Here is a 22,200-nt window from a genome sequence, read left to right on the forward strand (position 1 = left end):
AACCAAGCACAACCAGAACTAGAAAGAAAGGAAAAGAAAGGGAGAGAGGGAGAGAAAAAGAGAAAGGAAGAAAGAAAGAAAGAAATTAAAATGTTGAATAAGAATTTTCATTTGACCTTGTTTAGTAGTCAGAATGTCTGTTCCTCCACAACTTTCCTCCCCTTTTATGCTTATAAGAATAACTTCGGTTTTGGTGGAGCCTCCTATAATTAACTGTTTGACTAAAAGCCGAATTTCATGTGCACATGTGCTATTAAAAAATCTGTTAAGAGTTACATTGTCTATCCACTAATTACTGTCACAAACCAATAAACACATGTTTTCAAACTTTTAAAATAGCCGTTGCTATGTAATTAGTTGCCAGTTTAGAAACATTAAATTTTTCAAAATTGGTTTAAATACATGAGACTTGCAGACACCAAATCCTCAGCTACATGAAACCCAAAGGGTTATGGAAATCTTTGGATTACAAGTGCAAAACCTATGGCATCAGGCAAAACCTATCATTTGGATGTATTCTTAAATATCATGTGGTAAGACTGAAAAGTGCAAGCCATGGGAGACAAACTGAATAATTACCTCCTTCCTTTTTTGAACAGCAGGAGCTGTTTTGTTCCCTCTCAACAAAAACTTTACTGACACCTACCACTCTTCTTCCAGCATTCTTAATTACAGACAGCAATGTTATTTAGAAATACTCTTAAACGCTGTTGGGGTGCTGCCTCATGTTTTAGACCACTATCTTCTCTTACGGAGCCACTGCAATTTAAAGATTTTACTGACAGTCCAAAGTGTTCTGTTGCTGTTTGGTATTTCTCTGCAGTGTCCTGCTGAACTGTGTCCTTACACGAATATATTGCTTTTGTGTGTGTTACATCTTTGGCTGCACCAAGTAGCAAAAATGTTTGAAGTCAAATATCTTGAAACCAAGAATACAGAAACTACCACAAGCTGTAATAGAAGGACAGACAGATACATTAAATATTGAAGTCCTGAAGATTTTGGCAGCTTAACAGACTATCAGAAACAGTGATAAGGTGCTGTCCATGGGCAGAAGAATGAAATAGAGATTGTAAAGAGCAGAGGGTTCAGACAGACATTTGAATGATAGTTTTTTGTAATGTAACTTTCAGTATCTCTGGCACTTTTAAAGAAAACGTATCAACACAAAAATCAAGAAATTTCTAACCATACTGTAAACGCATACTGACAACTAATAATTAACATAAAGTATCCTTTAAAAGAAAAAAGAAGAATAAGATTTTTAACACTGGGATTTTAATAGTAATGCATTCTCCAACCAGACAGAAAAGTCACCCTACTTTCTTACCGTTGTCTCCGTTAATCCACCAACAGACACTGAAAGACCCAAAAGCACATAGTATTGATATGTTGGCAAACCCAAAAGCTGGGTGATTCGAGGGAAAGCTTCTGATGAGGCATTCCAGTTTAGAGTTTCTGTCTCTGACCTGGGGAAAGAAAAAAAAAAAACAAAACAACAAAAATGTGTGTGCATTGTCTTTCATCTCCATACAGTCCTAAGATACCTCTCTCATCCTCAAGCAGCACCAGTGAAGAAAGGCTCTGAATTACCTAAAAAACAAATTAATCGTTACTCTAATTACATGAGGAACATACAAAACAATGCTTCACTTTGCTGGCTGTGACTGAAGTTATGTTCAACTTCTTGTCCTGATTCAGATAAGGGATTTGAACTACAATATCCTTTTCAAAAGCACTTTTCTCTACACTAAGAAAACAACTACTCTTTCTTGCATTCCATTCCCTGTTCTCTCCCACCAACAGTTAGTTGACAACTGATACAAAGAAAGACTTAGCCCAGGAAAGGCTGACACAAACCCACTACAGATCAATCAGTAGCCTACAGACAGACCACTTTTTGAATTACAGGAGGTTAAGACTGCTGAAACAAACAGAATGAGGACACAGAGATGGATATTGCTTATATCTCAATCAAGTGTGATAATCACCATTCACAAACAAGTTGCTCTCACTGTTTCTCTCTTGCTTTAACTAGAAGTTCCATCTTGGAAAACTACTGCGACTAGAGCTTGGTTAGAATAATAGAATTCACTAAAAATTATCATTCTGATCAAATCAGTGTTTTCTAGTAGGGGGAAAAAATTTAGGAAGGGGGACTCCCAATAAATTCAAGCTTTCACATTATGAAAAGAAAATGAGATTATGAACCAGACATTTCATAAACAGCAGGCTTATCAAAGCCCAGCTAACAGCGTATCTGTTTTACCAATGGTCTCTCAACTATTTCCTATCAACTAGGAGGAAATTCTTCACTGTGAGGGTGGTCGAACACTGGAAAGGCTTCCTAGAGAAATGGTTGATGCCCCATGCCCAGGCACTCATACTGTAAATTCTTTTGACTGTTTTATACGTTTATGCATATTCATTGAACACTTCAGCAAAACTCTAACAAACAGCACCAAATGTTCCTCAATAAAATATATAACCATATTATGCATTTGGCACAGAATTTACATCAGATTGCTTGTGTTAGGTTAAAATTGTGCATGCATCTTATTTTCACTGTCTTAGAAAACCTTTTTCAATGTATTACCTTGGAAATATCCTCTCTAGCTCTTCTCGATGAGGTATGTGTGGAACTGGAGGACGGTCAAAATGTAGAAGAGTAAGGAACACAGATCCTGCATGAGCTCGAAATTTATCAATTTTCTCAGCTGCTTGTTGGGCCAGCCAGCACATAATCTGTTTGCAACTACAAGAAAGAGAACAATTCATCACGTAATATAATGAGTGGAATATGTATTCAAATTTTAAATTGGTGCAATTATATCAAAAACACGCTGATATGAAACTAGTCTGGTTTAACATTTTGTAACAAATGTGCAAATTATTTCAGATTATCAACATGGTGACAATGTTTAGAGCTTTGTCTTCCATATATCAATCAAAAAATGCCATGACTCTAGTATTACAGTGTTTGATACCACATACCACATTTAATCTGAAAAGATACAGTAGTGCTTTATGGATTGGATGAACTACTACATTTCAAACAGAAATAGAACAGGAATCTTGAGAAAAACACATTTTCAGTTATAAAACTGCAGATATACCAGTGCATAAGGTCTATCCCAAAATCACATATATCCCAAATGAGGATTCAACTCTGCCTAGTTATTACCTATACCCAATTTTGCTCACATTCATAATTAAACTCTCAGCAACTATGTTCTTCAGGCCCTTTACAACTTCAGAAAGGACAACTAAGATAGTAAAAACAGCTAGAATCCTTCAGTTACAGCAAAACCCAGAACACACAGAATATGTGATCCTTTCTCTTTTGATTCAGCTGGCAGCAATACTCTTCTATGTTGTACATGAATAATCTCTCTCTGCAACAGAAGGAAGCCCCTCGACAATGGGCACTGGCTGAGTACCATATATCCACAGAATCCCATATTTTCCTTCAGAGTGTCTCAACTCAAGAACTAGCAGTCAGTCACTTGTTTTTAGTGGTGAAGTTTGTTCTTATTTTTAAATTAGAAATTGAGCTAATTGAGCTATATTCAGCTAACCACTGGATATGCTCTATCCACAAACCAATGCCTATCGAGAATTATTAAGAAAGTTTTGCTGCAACTCAAGCTAAACTTAAAAATCGGTAAGTGTTCTTTCATTTACTGTTAGAAACACTAAGGAATACTCATAAAATTCAGAATCTGAAGCTCAGCGTAAATTTTGTTTTTCTGTGTTTTCTTATTAATAGTTCTATAAAGATTACATTAATGAAAACAAGCTTATCTCCACATTTTATCACATTCCAAATTAATGGTGCAATCCTCTGGGTAAGCAGGTGAATTTGCTTTTTATTTAAGTGAACAATACTGGCAAGCTCCGCAAAGGTTGCAAGTATATCCCAAATCTCACAGATGTACTGTATTTGAAAGGTGAGACTGCCACCCAGTTTCTCTCGTTCAGGTTAGCCTCTCTGAAAAGCAAACACAGTATTCTCAGCACCTGTATGGGTGTAAACTTGATGCTCTTCTGTCACACTCAATAAAGGAGTAAGTATACAATACATAAGCAATGCTTTCTTGTATGGACTGGAATGTACTTGTACAAGATAAGACACAAAAACAGAACAGGTAGCATACATGTTGGAATTAATTAACTCTGCTTCATTCTGAACCAGCAAAAGCGTCACTTCCATTAAACTTGTCATAGCAGCTTTACGTACCCTGTTGAAACAGAAATACATTCGAGCAGTTACATCAGAACTTATTTAAGTAAACACAGCAGCAGTTAAGTTAAGCAGACACTGGCAAAAATTTAAACAGGTAGAAAACATTGAAAGTATTGACCAATGAGAGCAGCAATCATATTTATGGGAGGAAGAGGAGTGCGTACAACTGTATGCACACAACCAATCCCCGTTCCATAAAGCGAGGCCCTCGTTTGCACTGACAGTACAACAGCCATCCTAGTTTCCAGGCAAATCCCCCTGCCTGTTTTTCATTCCAGCCAGATACATCAGGTTTATTCTTTATTTTAAGAAGGATAAAATTGATAACAATTAGTAATATTTAGTATGCAATCAGATGTTTTTAAAACAAAGTGCTTTGTCTGCTCCAAATAATCTTCTAAAAATGCTAATCCCCCCATTTTCACATTGAGATGTTTGAGCGCTATGAAAGTGTCATATTCTTCTGAATTTTTAAGCTTAATACTTCCAACGATAAGAAAAATAGTCATTCTGAATAGTTTGAATACATATGCTAAATAATAATTAGTTCTGTGAAAATGATCATCTGAAGTAACATTAAGATGTGCTTGAATTGCATCTTCAAGACCAGGACCAACATGTTCATCCTTTCTCAGTAATAATTAAAATATAAATATATTGAAGTTTATGAAAAGGTACACCTGTCTACTGTGAAATTACATACTCCTGTTTCAAATTTCCAAAGTAAACTGAAAAGAGTTGCCGATGTAATCTAAAACTGGGTGGGACATTTGTCATGACAACAAAAAAGGTAAATTACATCATTTTTTCCTAGGTAGCTTAATACAAGTTTGGCAATCTTTCATCAAAGGATGTTTTTCTACCTTTTTCATATAATATCTGACTTTTAGATAGTCTTGTCTAACACCTGTAGACAGATTGGACAAGTCCCAGCAAACAATCTGTCAAAAGAAATGTAAAGTTTGCATATGGAAAGTAAAGTTGGTTAAACTTTCCCACGATTCCCTTAAAGAAAGATAAAAATTACACACCAAAGAAAAGGCCTCTCCAGAGAAATGGCAATTCTTCCCCTATCTTTCCATCTTAGTCAATGGTTTAAAAGAAACAGAATGAGAAAACATTCATATCTGAGAGGCCACAGAAGTATTTAGCAGGCAACAGTTTGCTAGGAGAAAAGCTTCCCCTTCCCCCTTTTAATTTACATGTTTCGTGACTGTTGATTTTGGCTGGCATTGTCAAAGAAGCTTTAAAAGAATCTGGTGCTCAAAGCACATCTGAATTTTAATGGCTGTTGGGAATTTAATTTCCTCAGGATTTCTTTGAAAATTTCCACTTTGTAGAGATGTGTTTTGTTTTGTTTTTAAATTAAGACATAGACAAAAGGATTAACAATAGGCATGGGGAACTTACCTGAGAGCTGTTACATGTGGAAGTTAACTTGAATAACTAATTATACTTAACCATCTTCTTTCTTATCTACTTCAGTACCTCATCTAATTTTGAAAGCAGAAAGCTTTCCTAAGCTTTCTGCTTTTCCTCTTCGCTTTCTCTGACTCACCACCCTATATGCTTGCTCTTACATTTTGTTTCAGCTACACTTGTGTCACTATATCCTCTAAGCTAGAGACCCATTCACCTCCTTCTTGCTTTTAGACAGCTGAGGAAGAAGGTGAGGGAATGCCAAGATACTTCATCCCTTGCGCAAGCTGGAATGACCTGTTCTTGATCCTTATAGTTCGCATCTTTGTTTCCTCTTCTAAATTTGAGATGTCAAACACACCTACTCTTCTCTGATTTCTTGTCCTGTTATTTCCCTTCTTCCCAAGATTTCTTTTGAATGTCCATTTACATTGTGGACTCCATTCCCCACACAACCTTGCTGTCATACTACAATTTTAACAATGAGGACTGAAGGCTAAGGTGCAGGGTACATACAAATGAATAACTAAAAGTAAAAATGTAAATAAACAAAAAGTAAATAAATAAAACTACAAGCACACATATTAACTCAGGCTGATAACAGTAACTTTTTTTCCCTGTACAATTTTAAAAACCACATCTGTAAATACTGTTGTGAATAACCTAAAGGTTGCTCCAGAATGGGACTGGTTTGCTTGCAGCAGGGAGGAGGAAGCAAGTGGCTGAGACAGATGTGGCCACAGAAAGACGTGTGCTGAGGAACAAGGCGCCCTCCCACCCCTGCCTGCAAGGTACACCTAACTTCTTGCCCACTATAACCCTCCCAAGTCAGCAATTACCATCACAGTTTGCAACCACCTTCTATGAGCTCTGCCAGCTCTGCTATAGCCACAACACCCCTGGTTTGGAGCCTTTTCTTTCAGTAGCACTCTATCACTCCTCACGTGGGGAGTCTTAGCTGCAACTTTCAATAGAATAACCTTAAATATTTATATATTTAAAATTCAATTAAATGGAAATTTTGTTTCGCGTTTGTGTACTACCATTAAAAACACCCTTTGCAGAAGAGGATAGTAGCTGTAAAAGTTTTCTAAAGCATTTCATACACTCTGCCAGGCCAGGATTGAAACTAAACACCAAAGCCCTTTGTGTGACTCAGCACTGTTAGACAAGAGCTTCTTCAATATACCGGAAAATAAGGAAATCTTCTCAACCAACAAAGTAATTTCATACCAGTACTTTTCAGGCACTTCCCCTTTCCTGCAAGGGATGCAATAAAAGCATACGCAGATACTAGATCTGAAGAATCAACAGGCGGTTAATTTACAGTCCTGAATATGCACCCCTGAGTTCATGGTCAGGTAGCGTTATATGGCAGGCTGTTCCACTGCATCTTCGTAGCTACTATTGCTCACGCAAACTACACTGATGCTATTTGAGTTATGCTTTCCTGTGTTGCAGACTTCTGACATGAGTCTTGTAGACAGATTAGAAACCACCACTCACATGCAAAGCTTGCCTGTGGTATATTTAGCATTTACTCAGATAAAGAAATGGAATATCGGGGAAACACCAGCATCTATCAAATATATAGTACCATGCCATTATTATATGATAAAAAAGAGTACTACCCACACTTAAAGAGGACTGATACCGTGTGTACAGAACTGTACCTAAAAACAACACACATCTACATACTTTCAATTTAAAATTACGGGTTAAGACAATAAAATTAAGAAGGTTTTGTCAAAACCAGCATTTACTCAAAATCAACTTCCAACAAGTAACAGACAACTAAAATTAATCGATCCCATTTCCTTTACTAAGTTAATGACTTTTCTATACAAGGATTAAGTGTTGCTGTTCTGATCCTTCTGCACAGCATCAGAAGTCTTGTATCTGAGATTAAAAGACACTGGATTTATTCTTGAATCGGGTTAATTTAATAAGTTATATTAACAAGCACCGGTTTTAGGCTGGGCACATTTCTGCTCATAAATACATTCAGAGAAGTACCCTGACAAGAGAGCCTGTATGTTGCCCTTGTACTCATCTGATCTCCAAGTTTTGTATTTCACACGGTTTTCTTACCCCATAGCTACCCTGTGGAATTCTACAGGATGAAGTGAATAGGAAATCTTCACTATCGCTCCTTCAAAGATTGCAGGAACTTCTGATCAGTAAATGATGTTAAAATACCAAATTACAGATTCTTTTGAAGTTAAACACAAACCCAGGGAAGGACACAAGCCTTAAGAGTGCCTCGGTTTCATCAGTTTAGAAATTGCCTTTTCAGATCAGTATTGCTGAAGGAATACAGAACACTCAGATGAATGCTATCTTTTTAAAAATATATTACAGAAACTGTGAAGACTGAAGCTACAGACAATTTTATACCTCTTACTGTAAACTTCACAACAATAGACATTTAGAAATCATAACAAAGTTATGATTCAATTATTTCTGAAAACTAATAGCTGCATTCATTGAAACTTTAAACTTACAAAAGAGTCAACAACACCATGACACTAATTTTTTTTTTTTTTTAATCTCAGTCACTAACCTTGAAAATTTGTCACTCACAAATTATGCAACTGCTCCCTCTCCTGGCAAAAAAAATCCCATGAACGTACAATAGAAGAGCTCAGTAACTGAGCGCCAATATATTATTTCAAAGACACTAGAAAAGATGTTTTAAATCACTGTTTTTTTCAACTAAATACATTTCTAATATTCAAGAATATCATCCACAGAATAAGAACAAGGCAAAACTTCAGTTTCATGTCTTATTCATTTCTGAAGCAAGGGTCAAAAAATTCTGGTCAGCCTTTCCTTTCACCTTCCACATCTCTTACCCCAATGTATTTCTACCTATACTCAATTCTCAACAAGCTTGAAGTGCTTATTTTTAACAGGTTTTCAAAAGACATTTTTTTAATTAGGCATCAAACACAACAGCTAAGTTGAAGTCCCCAATTGCAAGGCATCTTACCATCCTCCAACATCTCCTCGGCTGTCTGTGGTGTAGTCAGTCACACCATTAAGTAGCGTAGCATAAATCTGAGTAACATTGTCTTTGCAGACATATTCTTCCTGAGATCCTTCTCCCTTTACGCCTACTGTCTGGCAAACCCTTTAAAAAGAGAAAATGAAGTGAAAAAATTAATGCCACAACACTAGCAAGGGGAAAACATTAACATCATAACTTTGTCCTGTTGCTTAATAAACTTCCCTGGACAGACAGTATTCTAAGCACCCTTTTTTTGTTTGTTTGTAGCAAATATTACACAGTATGCAGAATATTTCTGAGTCTACAGAGTTCTATTTGAAGATTTCTTATCAGTGTTAAGATTTAAAAACAAAAACACCAAGGCCAAAAACTCAACAGATAAGCAGACTGTTAGTATGTCTATAATACTACAAAAAGGAGCATGTTCACTGTGCCTGTCAGTTTCTACACTCTTATTACAATGAAGTAAGCAAGAGCAAAGGATTAATATTACGTGCACTGAATTCAACATTAACGATTCTTTTCACTGAAGGCATGGGTAACGTGAAAGATTTTTCTTCATTGTAACAGTTTAAAAATTTATATGCTATAAAACTATTAACATTAACTACAGTGTGGCATGTCAACACTAAAAATATTTTGTAAGATAAAAAGTACAATTTCTTTAAAAATATTCCATTTTTTTTATTGAGTGGAAAAAAAATATTCTTCCTTCTCACTAAAGCTCACATTGCTGCCCATGAAAAAGGTGAACTTTGTAATATATTCTAGCTATTCGGCTAATTGACTTAAAAAAAACAACAAAACATCAGAGTCTGTATTCCATCATTAGATGTGTGATAATCCTCTGAACCAAAGATATATTGAGCAATGGAGGGGCACATAGTTCCCCACTAAAAATGAGTATGTCATAGTGTAACTGATTTCAAGAACTATGCTGTGAGCTTGCATCAGAAAGTGGAATGAACAGTAGAAAACATCTAGAGAAATAATTAAAAGTTAATAAAAATAAAAATGATAAACATACTTTGCAATTGCTATTAGGGCATCTCTTCTGGACTGTGCAAAGCTCACATCGTCAGGGGAAATTATGGTAGCTTTTTTCAAACCTTCCAAAACCTGAAAAAAATTGAGATACTTAAACCCATTATATTATTTATGATAAATGGCCTACACTTAGAGGTGGATTACATATGAGAGAATCAAGCACACAACATTATTCGGTTTCTCACCATGACCTGTCAATATGCCTCAGCTCTCCCTTTAGACAAGTGTTCCATAGCAAAGGGATAATTCAACCTCTGATTTTACCATTAACACTACTAAAGCAGGACTAAACTTTAATTACTAGAATCTACGACTAGCTAAACTCATGATTTTCTGGAGTTACTGTATATTACAATCCTCAAAACTCTTTAACAAAGACCTTTAATTATGATCATTATTATTTATTTGATTACGATCACAGGTTTCATTTGAAATACGTTGTGCCCTCTTGTCATTAAAACGACCACATTCTCTCACCTGTTGGAGCCTGCCCTTTAGCAGAAATCTTGGAAGGGCCCCAAGAGCTAGTGAAAAGCCACAACGAATCATTTCCTCTGTGTTTTGTAGTCCTGAAATGTACCGTGTCACCAGCTCATCTACAAAAAATACAATTGCAGAGTGAAAAGCAACTACCACATCATTATCATTAGATATTTTGCGAACCAAAAAATAAAAAAAGAAAAACAGAGCAGCTAGAAAAATCTATAGTTCATTGAACTAAAATACAGAATATCTAAAATTTCCTACAGGAAAAAAAAAGTAAATAAAAATTAAAGACATTCACTGTTTCATGAAGAAATTCTTATTCTTATTTTTATTTCTCATTTTCTAAATATGAAGTCCGATATTTAGGCACACTATCCCTAGTCATTCAGAGAAAAACAAAATCCTCCATTTAAAAAATTTAATTTTTCAAAATCCAAAAAATAAGTTGAAGTATGAATTTCAGTGTAAACACAGAGGAACAGGTTGTCTTATATTTACAGGTCATCATTTTTCATGATCAAACACTGTGTTAGGAAATTTTTGTCTGGGATGGATTTGTCAAGGTCAGTTACTCAACTGTTCTCCCCAAAAAAAGTCTTTTTGGAACTGAAGATTCAAACACACGCAGATCATACTAAGCAATGAGATAAATTCATGTTACTTTATATACAGAAAAAAAAGAGAAAAAAAAAGTTGGACTTTTTACAGGAGAAATCAAAAAGTGACCACTTGGAAGCAGTGGATGCTATTCTCAGGGTCTTTGAATTGCTACATGATGAAATAGGGACAACGGCTCTGCAAACACTAGCACAGAGGAAAGGAATGAAAATAAATCAAAGTGTTTATGGGAAAAGAAGGCTCAACGAAGAAGTAAAGTGGTATGAAGATGAAAATGAGGATGAAAAAAAAATCTCTGTATTTCGAGTGTAGTCTTCATCACAGACTTAACAGACAATACTTCCTTTACATGATTTCGCAGCTACTATATTAAACTCTACTGTGAAACGCAAAGGAATGTAAGACAGTTCAGAAAAAAATCTAAGAACAACCAAGACTGCTGCAGAAGACACAACTCTGACTCAAAAAGGAGAAAGGTGGTCTTAATCGCTTTATTGAATATGTACTTTTTTATCCTCAAAAGGAAAAAAAAAAAGAATCAGAGATCCCATGAAGATTACATAATTCTGCCATTGCTTACTGTCATCTAAGATTTAAATGATTGAGCAATATTTGCTAGAGGAAGAAAGATTAGTTACCATAAGAAACTACACTTTAGTCATAACTCACGACTTTTTTTTTTTTAATCCCTACGCAATTGACAGGCCTTAACTAGTTCCTCACATCAGGAAACCAGTTCCCTGTCGAGAGGTTAGCAATACCTTCATATAAGCACATCTATTATTTAAAAACTTCCAAACCACTGGAGTGTAAGAGTCTTGAGACCACAGGAAGATGCAATGCTTGCTTGGACTGCAAGATGATCTTAGACAGTAAGACTACTACCATTGTCTCTTTAATTGATGTAACTTTAGGACTGATATTTTAGGAAAAATGTCAGAAAATTCAGAGACGATGAAAAATTAAAAATTTTATTCTATCTTCAAATTTGACTTCAATTATGTCCCTAGACTATCATGGCTATATGGCTAGTTTGATTCTTCGAGGCGCACAGTAGATGAAAAGGTAACACAGAAAAAAAAAATGACGTTTCACAGGCATCCAACAGTACAGCATCAAAACAGATGTAGCCATCTATTGCATGTTCTTCCAGTACATCCTCTCTCCCTCTTGAATTTGAAATCTGGCAGAGTTTTCTGCTCCCCTTTTACAGAAGCTTGAAACTCCTTACTTAGATAAAAATGTGTTACATTAACATTTCAACTTATTTTTAGCCTTCTTTGTTTGATGCAGCATCATCTCCTCCTGTCCAAAGTGTTCCGTTTTTACAAACATTACCTTTTCATGATTTTTTTTAAAAATCTCCTTCTGTACCACATTATACCTGTTCATGCTGCTAACAAAATACCACATTATACCTGTTCATGCTGCTAACAAAATAAATAAATAAATAATTTTTTTTTAAAAAAAAAAGCAGGCATGCAGCACTAAACCTGCATGAAGTAAAGGGCTTTTTTTTTCTTTTTTTTTTTCTCTAAACAAGAACATAGAGATTTATTAATATATAAAGATTTAAAAATCAAGGCTAAAAATAGGCTGCTTTTATATATCAGCCATAACTTCTTTAGGGCATGTATTGCACGTTACTCTGTATGTGATAGGTATCTAGCTCATTCTTAGTACTACCATAATGGAAGTAAATAAGAAGGTATTCCGTTACCTGGCTTAGGCATGATACATGACTTAGGAATGACAAAAAAATAAAAATAAACCATTGTTTTGTAAAGTATATATAATTTCACTGTAACATTTAAAAACACAAGAACGTAAGTGCTGTTATTCTTAAAGCTAATATATATAATCCAGTGATCTGTCTCTAATGGGCACAATACAATTTGATACTTGAAAGAAAGCAAGGCGCATGAAAACCAGAATGAAAAACGTGTTAATTCATATACCCATAAAAAGTTTAAGCCTACTGCTATACTACTTAGCCAAATCCTAATCCTATCCTTCATATACACAGTTAGAAGAACTGTGTGTCTTTGTGAGCCTTCTCTTCTTATCTCTGACCCGACCCAGGTGCAGCACCTCGCACTTGGCGTTGTTGAACAAGGTTCACATAGGCCCACTTCTCAAGCTTGTCCAGATCCCTTGGGATGGCATCCCTTCCTTCTGTGTGTCAACTGCACCACTCAGCTTGGTGTCACCTGCAAACCTGCTGAGGATGCACTCAATCCCATTGTCTATACTCTTTGTTTCACAGCAGGAAATAGAAAAGCGCTTGTTCACCTCCATCTAAAACAAGCAAAACCCTAAGGCATTTTCTAGACTTCCAGTTGGTTTTATCATTCTTTCCTGAAGCATTTGAAGGTCCTTTAAAATTACCAATGCTCTCCCCACCCCCACTTTATCCAATACCTCCAAAGTGCAAGTTAGGTCCAGCCCAGTATTTTCTACCTCTGCTGTAAATATGAATCATTATTACCCTGTAGAGCTGGATCAGCTTCTCCCTTTTCATTGATGTAATACTCATTACACAATGCAGCCAGTGCAGAGACTGCAGATTCCTGTAACAAAGGCAAAATTGTGAACTTAATGCATTTACTATATTAACATACTTTATGATAACTGTGCTTAGAGTTAAAAGGTTAAGAAGAAAGAGAGTAGATTAAAAAAAAATATTCCCTTCAGCTACTGCCATTTACTTTGCCATTTTACATATTAATAGCAATGATACTTATTAATATCCATATTCTTGGGATACAAGAAAAACTTAAATGATATACACAAGAGTCCCGTACAGCTTCTTAATTCTGTTCTCAAAGACACCTCAGACTCATTCTCTATGTAAAATCAAGGACTTGAAAGAGAAACAGCATTCATCTAAATAATATTTCAACTACCACAAGCATTATACCAGCAAAATACAGAGAATTGTCTAATTACTGTAGGTCCCTCACTTTCTAAACAGAACAGTTTTCACCTTAAAGGCATGAAGTTATAGTACAAGAGTGTACTTCATGTTAGAAAAAAGACGACTTTTCAATGTCTCACGCACTGCCCTTAAAATTGTTTCTCTCTAAAATATATATTGAAATAACTGAGAATTGACATTCACTAAACACACTTTGATTAATGTTAATTAATGTTAACCAAACAAGTCAAAATTCTCTACAGTCTATAATGAATTTTCCTAGGCTAAATTTAGAAGTTCCAGTTATAAGACATATGATTCTTTGAATAAATTGCAAATACTAAAAGAATAGTCCAAGAATTCAAATTTTATCTTTTAATTTTCTTCAGTGATTTGGATACATTCTAGTCTACTCTATCTTCTGAGGAAGCTTTCAAAAACATGCTACCAAATACCTGCAATGACTTTTTATCTTATTTTAAGAAATTAACAAAATGAACAAAGCATATTCAAATAGTCTCTGCAACAGCTATAAACTCTAACAGAGCAGATTAAAGTTATCTTTTTAATTTAGAAGAACCTTTAAGAGTGGTAAACATAGTAAACATACATATTATTACTCAGGAAAATTAAGGCAAATAACTGGAGTTGTTAAGACCATGTACATAAAAAAGCCTGAAATATATCCATCAATGGATTTAAAATTCAGAAATAGAGTAGCTCAAGAGCATATTAAAAGGATTTGTAACAGTTCAATTGATAATTTAGGCACACTGTCCCAAGTAACTTGTTGATTCACACAGATTTTCTCACTGTAACACTCCCTCAGTATATCAGGCCTGAGGACACTATCCAGAGATGCTTTTTTCTTCTCACAAAAGTTCTCTGAAACCATTCAAAAGTACTACAATCAACATATCTTACACATATTACAGATACATATATTATTATTCAGTAGATTTCTTTAATATTATAGAGTGGCTAAAATAGACATTTGATCCATGGTATACATTTTGAGAAAGGAAGTGTAAGATTTAAAAACTTCATATTTATATAAAAATGGCATTGGGCAGCTTAACAATAACATGAATTATAATTGTAATATACAAAACAAAATTATTCTATATAAATTATATAGAATTTATAATCAATGTAACCATATGGCAGACAGCAAGCAGCTTCAAGCAACCATCAGCGACTCCTCACTGCCAGCCCATTATCAATGCCAGTGACTGTCAATTTGTTTAAATACGCACATGAGAACAACCTTTGTGGTAAATATTCAAGCATTAAACAAAAAGTCCCCTTTGAATTTTGGAGAAGGAAGAACTACTGTACCTTTATATGCTGTCGTGCAGTGCTTGAAACAAGAGGGAGACTTCTTAGACTGTCATTTATTAACCACTGCCAGCCCTCTGAAACAGTAAGGAACATACACGGTATTATCTTTCTTCCTTTCTAAACTTCAGCATTTTCTCTCCTATTCTGCAAAGACCAGCAATTATACGTATTTACTTATTTCCTTGGTTTTCCAAAATAAACAAGGTTGTGACTCTTAGCCAGTACAGCTACTCTGGTTTGTTTTACAAAGTACACAGTGCAAACATTGATTCTGGTCATACTGAAAACTTAACAGGAAAAAAAAATTGCAAACAAAACAAATCTTCTAATAACATTACCATTGGTTGCAGTATTTGTGTATCTTTTTGAAATTTTGATATTTGTTAGGCCACCCAACCTTGCTGATCCTCATTGCTCCTTTGAAAAACATAATTCACTGATGTATTATAGCTTGATGATAACTACTGAGATAAGGAAAGGTTATTTAAAATACCACATACCAATTATTGGATCTCCTCTAAATGGCATTTTTGATAGTGACAACTTTTCAATTAAAGTGCAGACTGTAAAAATAAATTTGACAAACAGATAAATACAAAAAAATGACAAATTGCAGCTACTTTAAAGATACAGACACATCAAGTTACATACGCATTAATTTTAAATTGAACAAAATTTGCAAAGAGAAGTCCAAGATACGTCAAAGAAGAAACTGAAAGGAAATCGTACTGGAGATTCTTACATATAAAATAGCTACCATGCAGTAATTGCTCTCTGACATGAGCTAGTCCCATCATTCATGCAAAGGCATTGCTTTCTGGTATGGATTCTTTCCCCCCAGCCATTTCAGGTCCGTATGTACCCATTGGTTAGCCTTGTGTTCCTATACCAGTTTGAAAATGGCAACAGCTTACTAACTACAATACTACAACTTGGACAGTTTTAATACTACAACCACTAAAAACAAACAACCAAACAAAAACAACCAAACAAAAAAGACACACAAAAATCATTATAATATGTGAACGGTTTTCCTACTTAACAGCATTTTTAAACCTTCACAGAGTGAAGCAGTGATCTGTTTACTACACAGAGCAAGGAGCTACCAAACTGGATGGAGCTTTCTTTCCTTTGATATTCGGAATACAAGAAAAGGATGTAAGAACTAACATTGCTTTATTATTTTACATCTGTACACTTAAATGAGTTCTGAACTTACAAAAAACATTTGCAAAATAGTATTTTTTGTGTGCGTGTTTTAAAGATGTTTGGGGGAATAGAGATTAACACAGAAAACATTGCAAACTTTTGCTATGCAGCAGATCAACAGCACTGCTCAAATGAGAACTCAGTGCTCAGAGAGCACACTATCACTCACCTCCTGGTGATCAGTTAAAATAAGACACAGATCAGTATAGAATGATTATCTGACTGCTTTAGAGTTGGTGGAGAGGACAGAACAAGCTACTATATAATGCCACCTTCTTGTTTTGCTTTCCTCCCACAACTTTATCTTTGAATCTTACTCCAGGCTCTGTACACTGTTCACCATAATCTTCATTTATAACCAACTTACTGGGCTCCAAACCTACTCTCCAATTCAGTCTTCACTATGGTAATGTCTCACAGACTCCCCATGCTCCGACTCCATTCAATATTGCATGTCAGCTTCTTTGTTCTGATATTTATTCACAGACAGATTAAGTACAATGTGACTAAACCCAAGTCTCTTAGGGTTCCTCCTCAGTTCTCTGTGCTTCTTTTATGCTCTATTGTGGTTGAGACCATCATCTTCATTAGACATGCATGCAATTTGTGGAACACTTTTAATTCTTCCCTTATTCCACCTACACAGCTATATCATGCCAAAACACTGCCATTTTTACTTCTCAAATACTGTGAAATATTCAGCTGCTTAACAGCTGAAACACATTATAAAAACCAGTAGATGTAAATAACTATTCTTTCAGCCTGTGTTACTGTGTCACATCTGTAAACTTATTCAAAGATGCAGAGATCCCTTTGCCCCTCCACCCCTCCTATTTGACTTGATACTGAAGTTTCTTTACCCACTAACTTCGAAGATGTGAATTAAGTCATCCAAAGCCAGAATCTGCTATCCAGCGCTTCCTTTATTCAACCTATGAACAGGAAACTAAGTTTGACATCGCTTTCTGGATACCCAAGCTACCTCTTTCCTGCAATGCCCTTACTTTTTACAGTGTTTTAGTACATAATGGTCATTGAAATCCACATGAAGTCACCATTATTTATATAACACAACCCTTTCCATGAACTGTTGTTTATATGGTCTTTATTCTTCACCTTTGCACACACACATATTATGATAATTGATTAGTTACATGATCACATCTGCCTTAATGAAGAGATCACATCTCTTCTGGAGAGGAGCTGGAGTATATGAGGGAAGGAAGCCAATTCAGCCCTGAAGAAAGTTAGTTCTGTGCAAAGAGTGTCTGACATAAAACCAAGAACTACCTTCAACTCTTACACAAACACGGTTATTCACAAATGTGCTGGCAAACAATGTTCTGGCATACCTGACTTTCGATTAGCTTTCAAACTTTGTATTTTTAATTACTGTGCATGCTCTATTTATGCATTCAATGCAATGTATGTAAAACAAACTGAAAAAAGTAAACAGAAGAATTCATTACTGCAAGTTCTGCCTTCACATCCCAGCCATGATACTTACCAGCTGGTCTCATCAGTTCTCCACCTAAACCCCTGCAAAGCAGAAACAGAGGCATCAGAGCATAACCTATCACAAGCAATCCGAGTGCACTGCCTAATGCAAAAATAAGACTCAGCCATTTTAGAATGAAAGCAGTTCACAACGTACCTTCATCTTTTGTACCTGACCAATGCTAGAATACTTCTTTTTAAATTAACTGTTTTCTTGACCTCAGCATGATTTATACAAAACCTTTCTGAATATTTAACTTTCTTCTTCCAAGGAATGCAGACCCAATCTTTCTAATATTAATGTGGATAATAAGAGACTGTCAGGTTCATTCTTTTCTTTTTACTCGCCTTAGAAGCATTAGAAACCTGCGGAACTTGCCACAGGATTTTTCAGTCCTACAGCTTCTGTGAGCTTCTGACTTGCACAACTGAAAGGCAATTACATGCAATGTTTTAACAAAACCTTTACCTCTGGAACATTAAATGGAAACTTCACTTACCAGTTCCCATTTTCACAAACATTAACTGGTTCACTTTCCTTACAAAGTTTCTCAACCTTCTCTCTTCACCCTCCTCTTCCTTGCTAAAGACCTCTCAGAGCTGATTTTGCATTCATCACCACAAGAAAGGTGGTAAAAAAAAATCCAACACATCAGAAAGGAGAAAGAAGTCAGTGGCTTAAGATGTTTAAGACCTTCCTGAAAAGAACGTGTGTTACCTAAGAACTGTCTTACCAGCTCAGACCTGAGGCCTATCTAGCCCAGTGTCCTGTCTGAACATTAACCTGGCCACTGACGGCACTGGGTTAAGAGAACGTTTGACACCATGAAGAGAAAGCAGACAGGGAGAAGCATCCTGGAAATTGCAGGGCCTGTTTCCATTCTGCAGCCTCTCACATCTTTGGGCAGAGACTTGTCTCCTCACACCACTGAACAATGTCTGTTGGTTCCCTGGGTATCCCCAAGGCACCGTGAGCATTGCTCGGAGTTGTTCTGCTCAGTGTCACCCTCTGTGGCATCGTTTTCCCATATTCTGAACCTTTGACCCCTGCCCTTCCTTTGGATATTTCCTCCCTTGGCTCCTCATTCTTGTCTCCCTTCACTTCTGCTAGAACATTTCCTCCCTGAGGTGTGCCAAACCCTTAATCACCTGTTTGTACGGCCCTGCTCTGGCAGAAACTCCCAGCAAGGGGGAGGAACAACAAAGGCTTTTTGTTTATATTATTATTTTTTTTTATAGAACCCTTTTCTTCCCTCCAACCTCCCCACAATAAAATTAGTAGCTGTGCTCACAAGGCAAACTTAGCAACCCTAACAACTATTATAACTTTGTTCTCCAATTTATCCTTTTATACGAGCTTCAAAAGCCTAAACATTTTAAACAAGTTTTTCCATTCCATACAAGTAGGTGCCTCCTGTTACATGCACTTGGGTTTCTGGCTGCTCAACATTTTCATTGTTTTTTCAGGTAACGCAGAGCTGCCAACTCCACAATATTCTCATTTGCCATGGATCAGCAGTTCCTTTAATTGAGAAATTTTTGCTTTTGACAATCAATTCGTTAAGCTCTATGCAATTATCTACAGCTCAGTTTATCGGAAGAAAGCACGGATTCCACATCCCCATAGTGGTAGTTTCTTTGTATTATCTATCCCATCTTCCTGCCATGCTGTCTGCTCTCCAACTTTTAAAAAATTTAAATTAGAAAACAAAGAACAGATGTAAGGAGTTGATACAGTGGCAAAAAATAGAAGAATGATGTGGTACGGCCTGCTTCCTCTTCAGTGTTTCGTTTCCCTTCGTTTTGTACCTCACCCATTCCTTGCCTTTTGTCTGTTGTCTTACTGTAAATGAGTATAAAATAATCATCTTGTAAGCTTGTTTGGTGTGCAACAGAGTCTGCTGATGCAAGGATTCAGATATGGACTTCTGTTCTAACTACAAAGCAAGAACTGAGTCATAAAGGCTGCTCTTCTCCACTTCTACAGACTGCCAATAAGGAAGTCAGGCCACTCAAAGCTACTCTTATGCTAATAATTTGACAGCTATCCCTTCCTTTGGTATTACATCAGCTTAATTTAATTTCAGAGTTTAGAGCTTCACTGAGGGTTGTTGTCCCTGTGGAAGAACGAAGAACAATGACACAGGCTTGCACAGTAAGATTTCCACGTAACAGAGAAACTATAATCAAATCTATCTTCGAAGGCACTGTGATCCTGGGTGTTCTTCTCTGCAAAACTTTTCAAGTCATGTCCTGTCCACACAGCACAGTATGGCTGTCAACATATCTATTTTTGTTTCCTTTTCCACAACTCACATTTATTTTAGAACTTTTAGAACTGAGAATTCAGCCATAACCCTAGATCTTTCCCCAGTCAGTGTTTACTTTGTCAAACATGATGTGCATCTCTGTATTAACTTTATCTCGCTGTGTAGTATTTCACTAAATTAAAAAGATAGAGATCTACCTAATTCAGAGATTCTGAATTTTGCTGTACAGTCAGTATTCTCTCTTTTTTTATTCCAAAGACACATCCACAAGTTACATCACATTCTTAGATGTACCTGTTTCATGGTTTAATTACTAATTCAATTTGTAAATTGACTGATGCAGTGCCCAGGTTCCATTAGCTCCTAAGCATTGCTTCCTATGCGCAGTTCCACAGCAATGCCTCTCCACTATAAATGTTTTAGAATTCATTACAATCAATTCATGGAAAACAATCAAAACACACAATCCCTTGTACAGCCAATGGATTAAGACTGCTGATCTACGTATACCAGTATATATTGTAAAATTATGCAGGCCCAAATCAGAATCAATGGTGCTGTTTTCAATTATTATTTAAAACTTGATTTTCGGGACAAGTTCAGAATTAATCTTTAAGATTATAAAAACAGCATTAACTGAAGGAGTTTGGAGTGAATAGCATCTATGTTTTCATAAACATCTGAATCTGAAGTTAAAATTACTCGAATATCTGAAGTGATTCAATTGCAAATACTCAATTTCCAGAAAGCTAAGAACACTTGCCGAAGTATTTTCATCTCCATATGAATAGTAACCAATTATTTTCCATGGGAACAATTTGTCCCACACAGAATTGAGGTATCTTAAAGGCCCAGTTTATAAATTTACAGGGCTTTGAAAGTACAAAATGTCTTTATAACGAGGTACACAGAGGCAGCAAGTGATACCATTAAGCACAGATAAATAAATAAAAATCCATGTATTTAATAAAGCTGCCATTGTCATCCCCTACAGATGCAGAAATTAAACAATACTAACCTTAGAAGCACCTATTTTTAGGTTACTGTAAATTCATATGCTGGGCATACACATTTTTTTTTATTGTATTCTAACACTGGAATACTGCATGTGAAATCCTGGCTCTGTGGAATAAGAGTTTTCCCAGTGCCTTCAGTTAGAGGCAAAAGAATTTCACCTTACAGCTCTTTCAAGTACATGAAACTATATGGTACAAAGTGTCATTTTGCAACAAAAAAAGCTGAGCACTGGATCATCCGGCAAATAGCAGTAAATGTCTCTTAATTCCTTTTTACGTGACCTTCCCTCCCACTCTCAAATATTTCATTGCTCTATTCAAACCTTTAAAGCTGGCCTGAGTATAAAGCATAGCACCACCAGCCACGTGTCAGTTAAAAACAAACAAACAAAAAAGCAGTTGTAAGTAATCATTTTATTTTTTGCAATGGTACCTAGAGCACAAACTCCTAGAACCACCATGTTACCAGATGCAAAAAATAATTTAAACTCAAAATTATTTTTAAGATGAACTTTGTTGCAAGGCTGGAATTATTTGCTGATTAAGTTTATATGCCTAAAAATCTCTTTTACATAAATGACTGCCAAGAAACACATTGCCCTGAAACCATCACGATCTGCTGCAAACTTAGGGGTCTTTGAAATGAGAAGTTTGTCTTTTGCCTAGTACCTGTCAACACCTACAGGCTACCTTACTCTTTTGGAAAAGCTGAAACTCTGAAGATGGCTGTCCAACTTAAACTGGCTGCTCTTTTAAAAATCGAAAATCGCTCCTCTCACATAGCTGACTGTAATACATGCAGCCCGTCTCTCCGTATGTTAAAAGAATGAGATCAGAGCAAAACTCAGCGTGCAGCACATTGTACCAACTGAATCATCCCATGTGGGTGTTGCTACCAAACGCTGTGCTTCCTGTCGTATTCTCCTCTGATGGGAACCCTGAAGGCCCAGTAAGAGAACATTTGCTGAAATACAGAAGTGCCATGCAACCACCTGGAAGAAGCGCAGTCTGTGTCTGTAGCACTTCCATATCCATCCCTAAATTATCTCGTTACCCAACTCTGTGCATTATGACCTGTATTACCAGACTCAGAACTGGCTACAAGAAAGGAAAAAAAATCTCAA

The 22,200-nt window shown here is 36.0% G+C and overlaps 1 protein-coding gene across 1 annotated transcript in view; it reads right to left on the bottom strand.

The window, feature by feature from the left end:
* Positions 1-22,200, bottom strand: part of TBCD (tubulin folding cofactor D) — a 126,963-nt gene that overhangs the window by 21,258 nt on the left and 83,505 nt on the right. Inside the window, exons 24-33 of the mRNA XM_083805757.1 lie at positions 17,801-17,832; positions 15,585-15,647; positions 15,082-15,158; positions 13,315-13,396; positions 10,200-10,318; positions 9,703-9,794; positions 8,658-8,798; positions 4,158-4,241; positions 2,597-2,755; positions 1,331-1,469 (exon numbers count right to left, since the gene is read on the bottom strand). Of these exons, the coding sequence (XP_083661883.1) occupies positions 1,331-1,469; positions 2,597-2,755; positions 4,158-4,241; positions 8,658-8,798; positions 9,703-9,794; positions 10,200-10,318; positions 13,315-13,396; positions 15,082-15,158; positions 15,585-15,647; positions 17,801-17,832 (988 nt within the window). The remainder of the gene's footprint in view (positions 1-1,330; positions 1,470-2,596; positions 2,756-4,157; positions 4,242-8,657; positions 8,799-9,702; positions 9,795-10,199; positions 10,319-13,314; positions 13,397-15,081; positions 15,159-15,584; positions 15,648-17,800; positions 17,833-22,200) is intronic.

Source organism: Anser anser (assembly GCF_964211835.1).
Source record: "Anser anser genome assembly, chromosome: 19".
NCBI classification, from domain to species: domain Eukaryota; kingdom Metazoa; phylum Chordata; class Aves; order Anseriformes; family Anatidae; genus Anser; species Anser anser.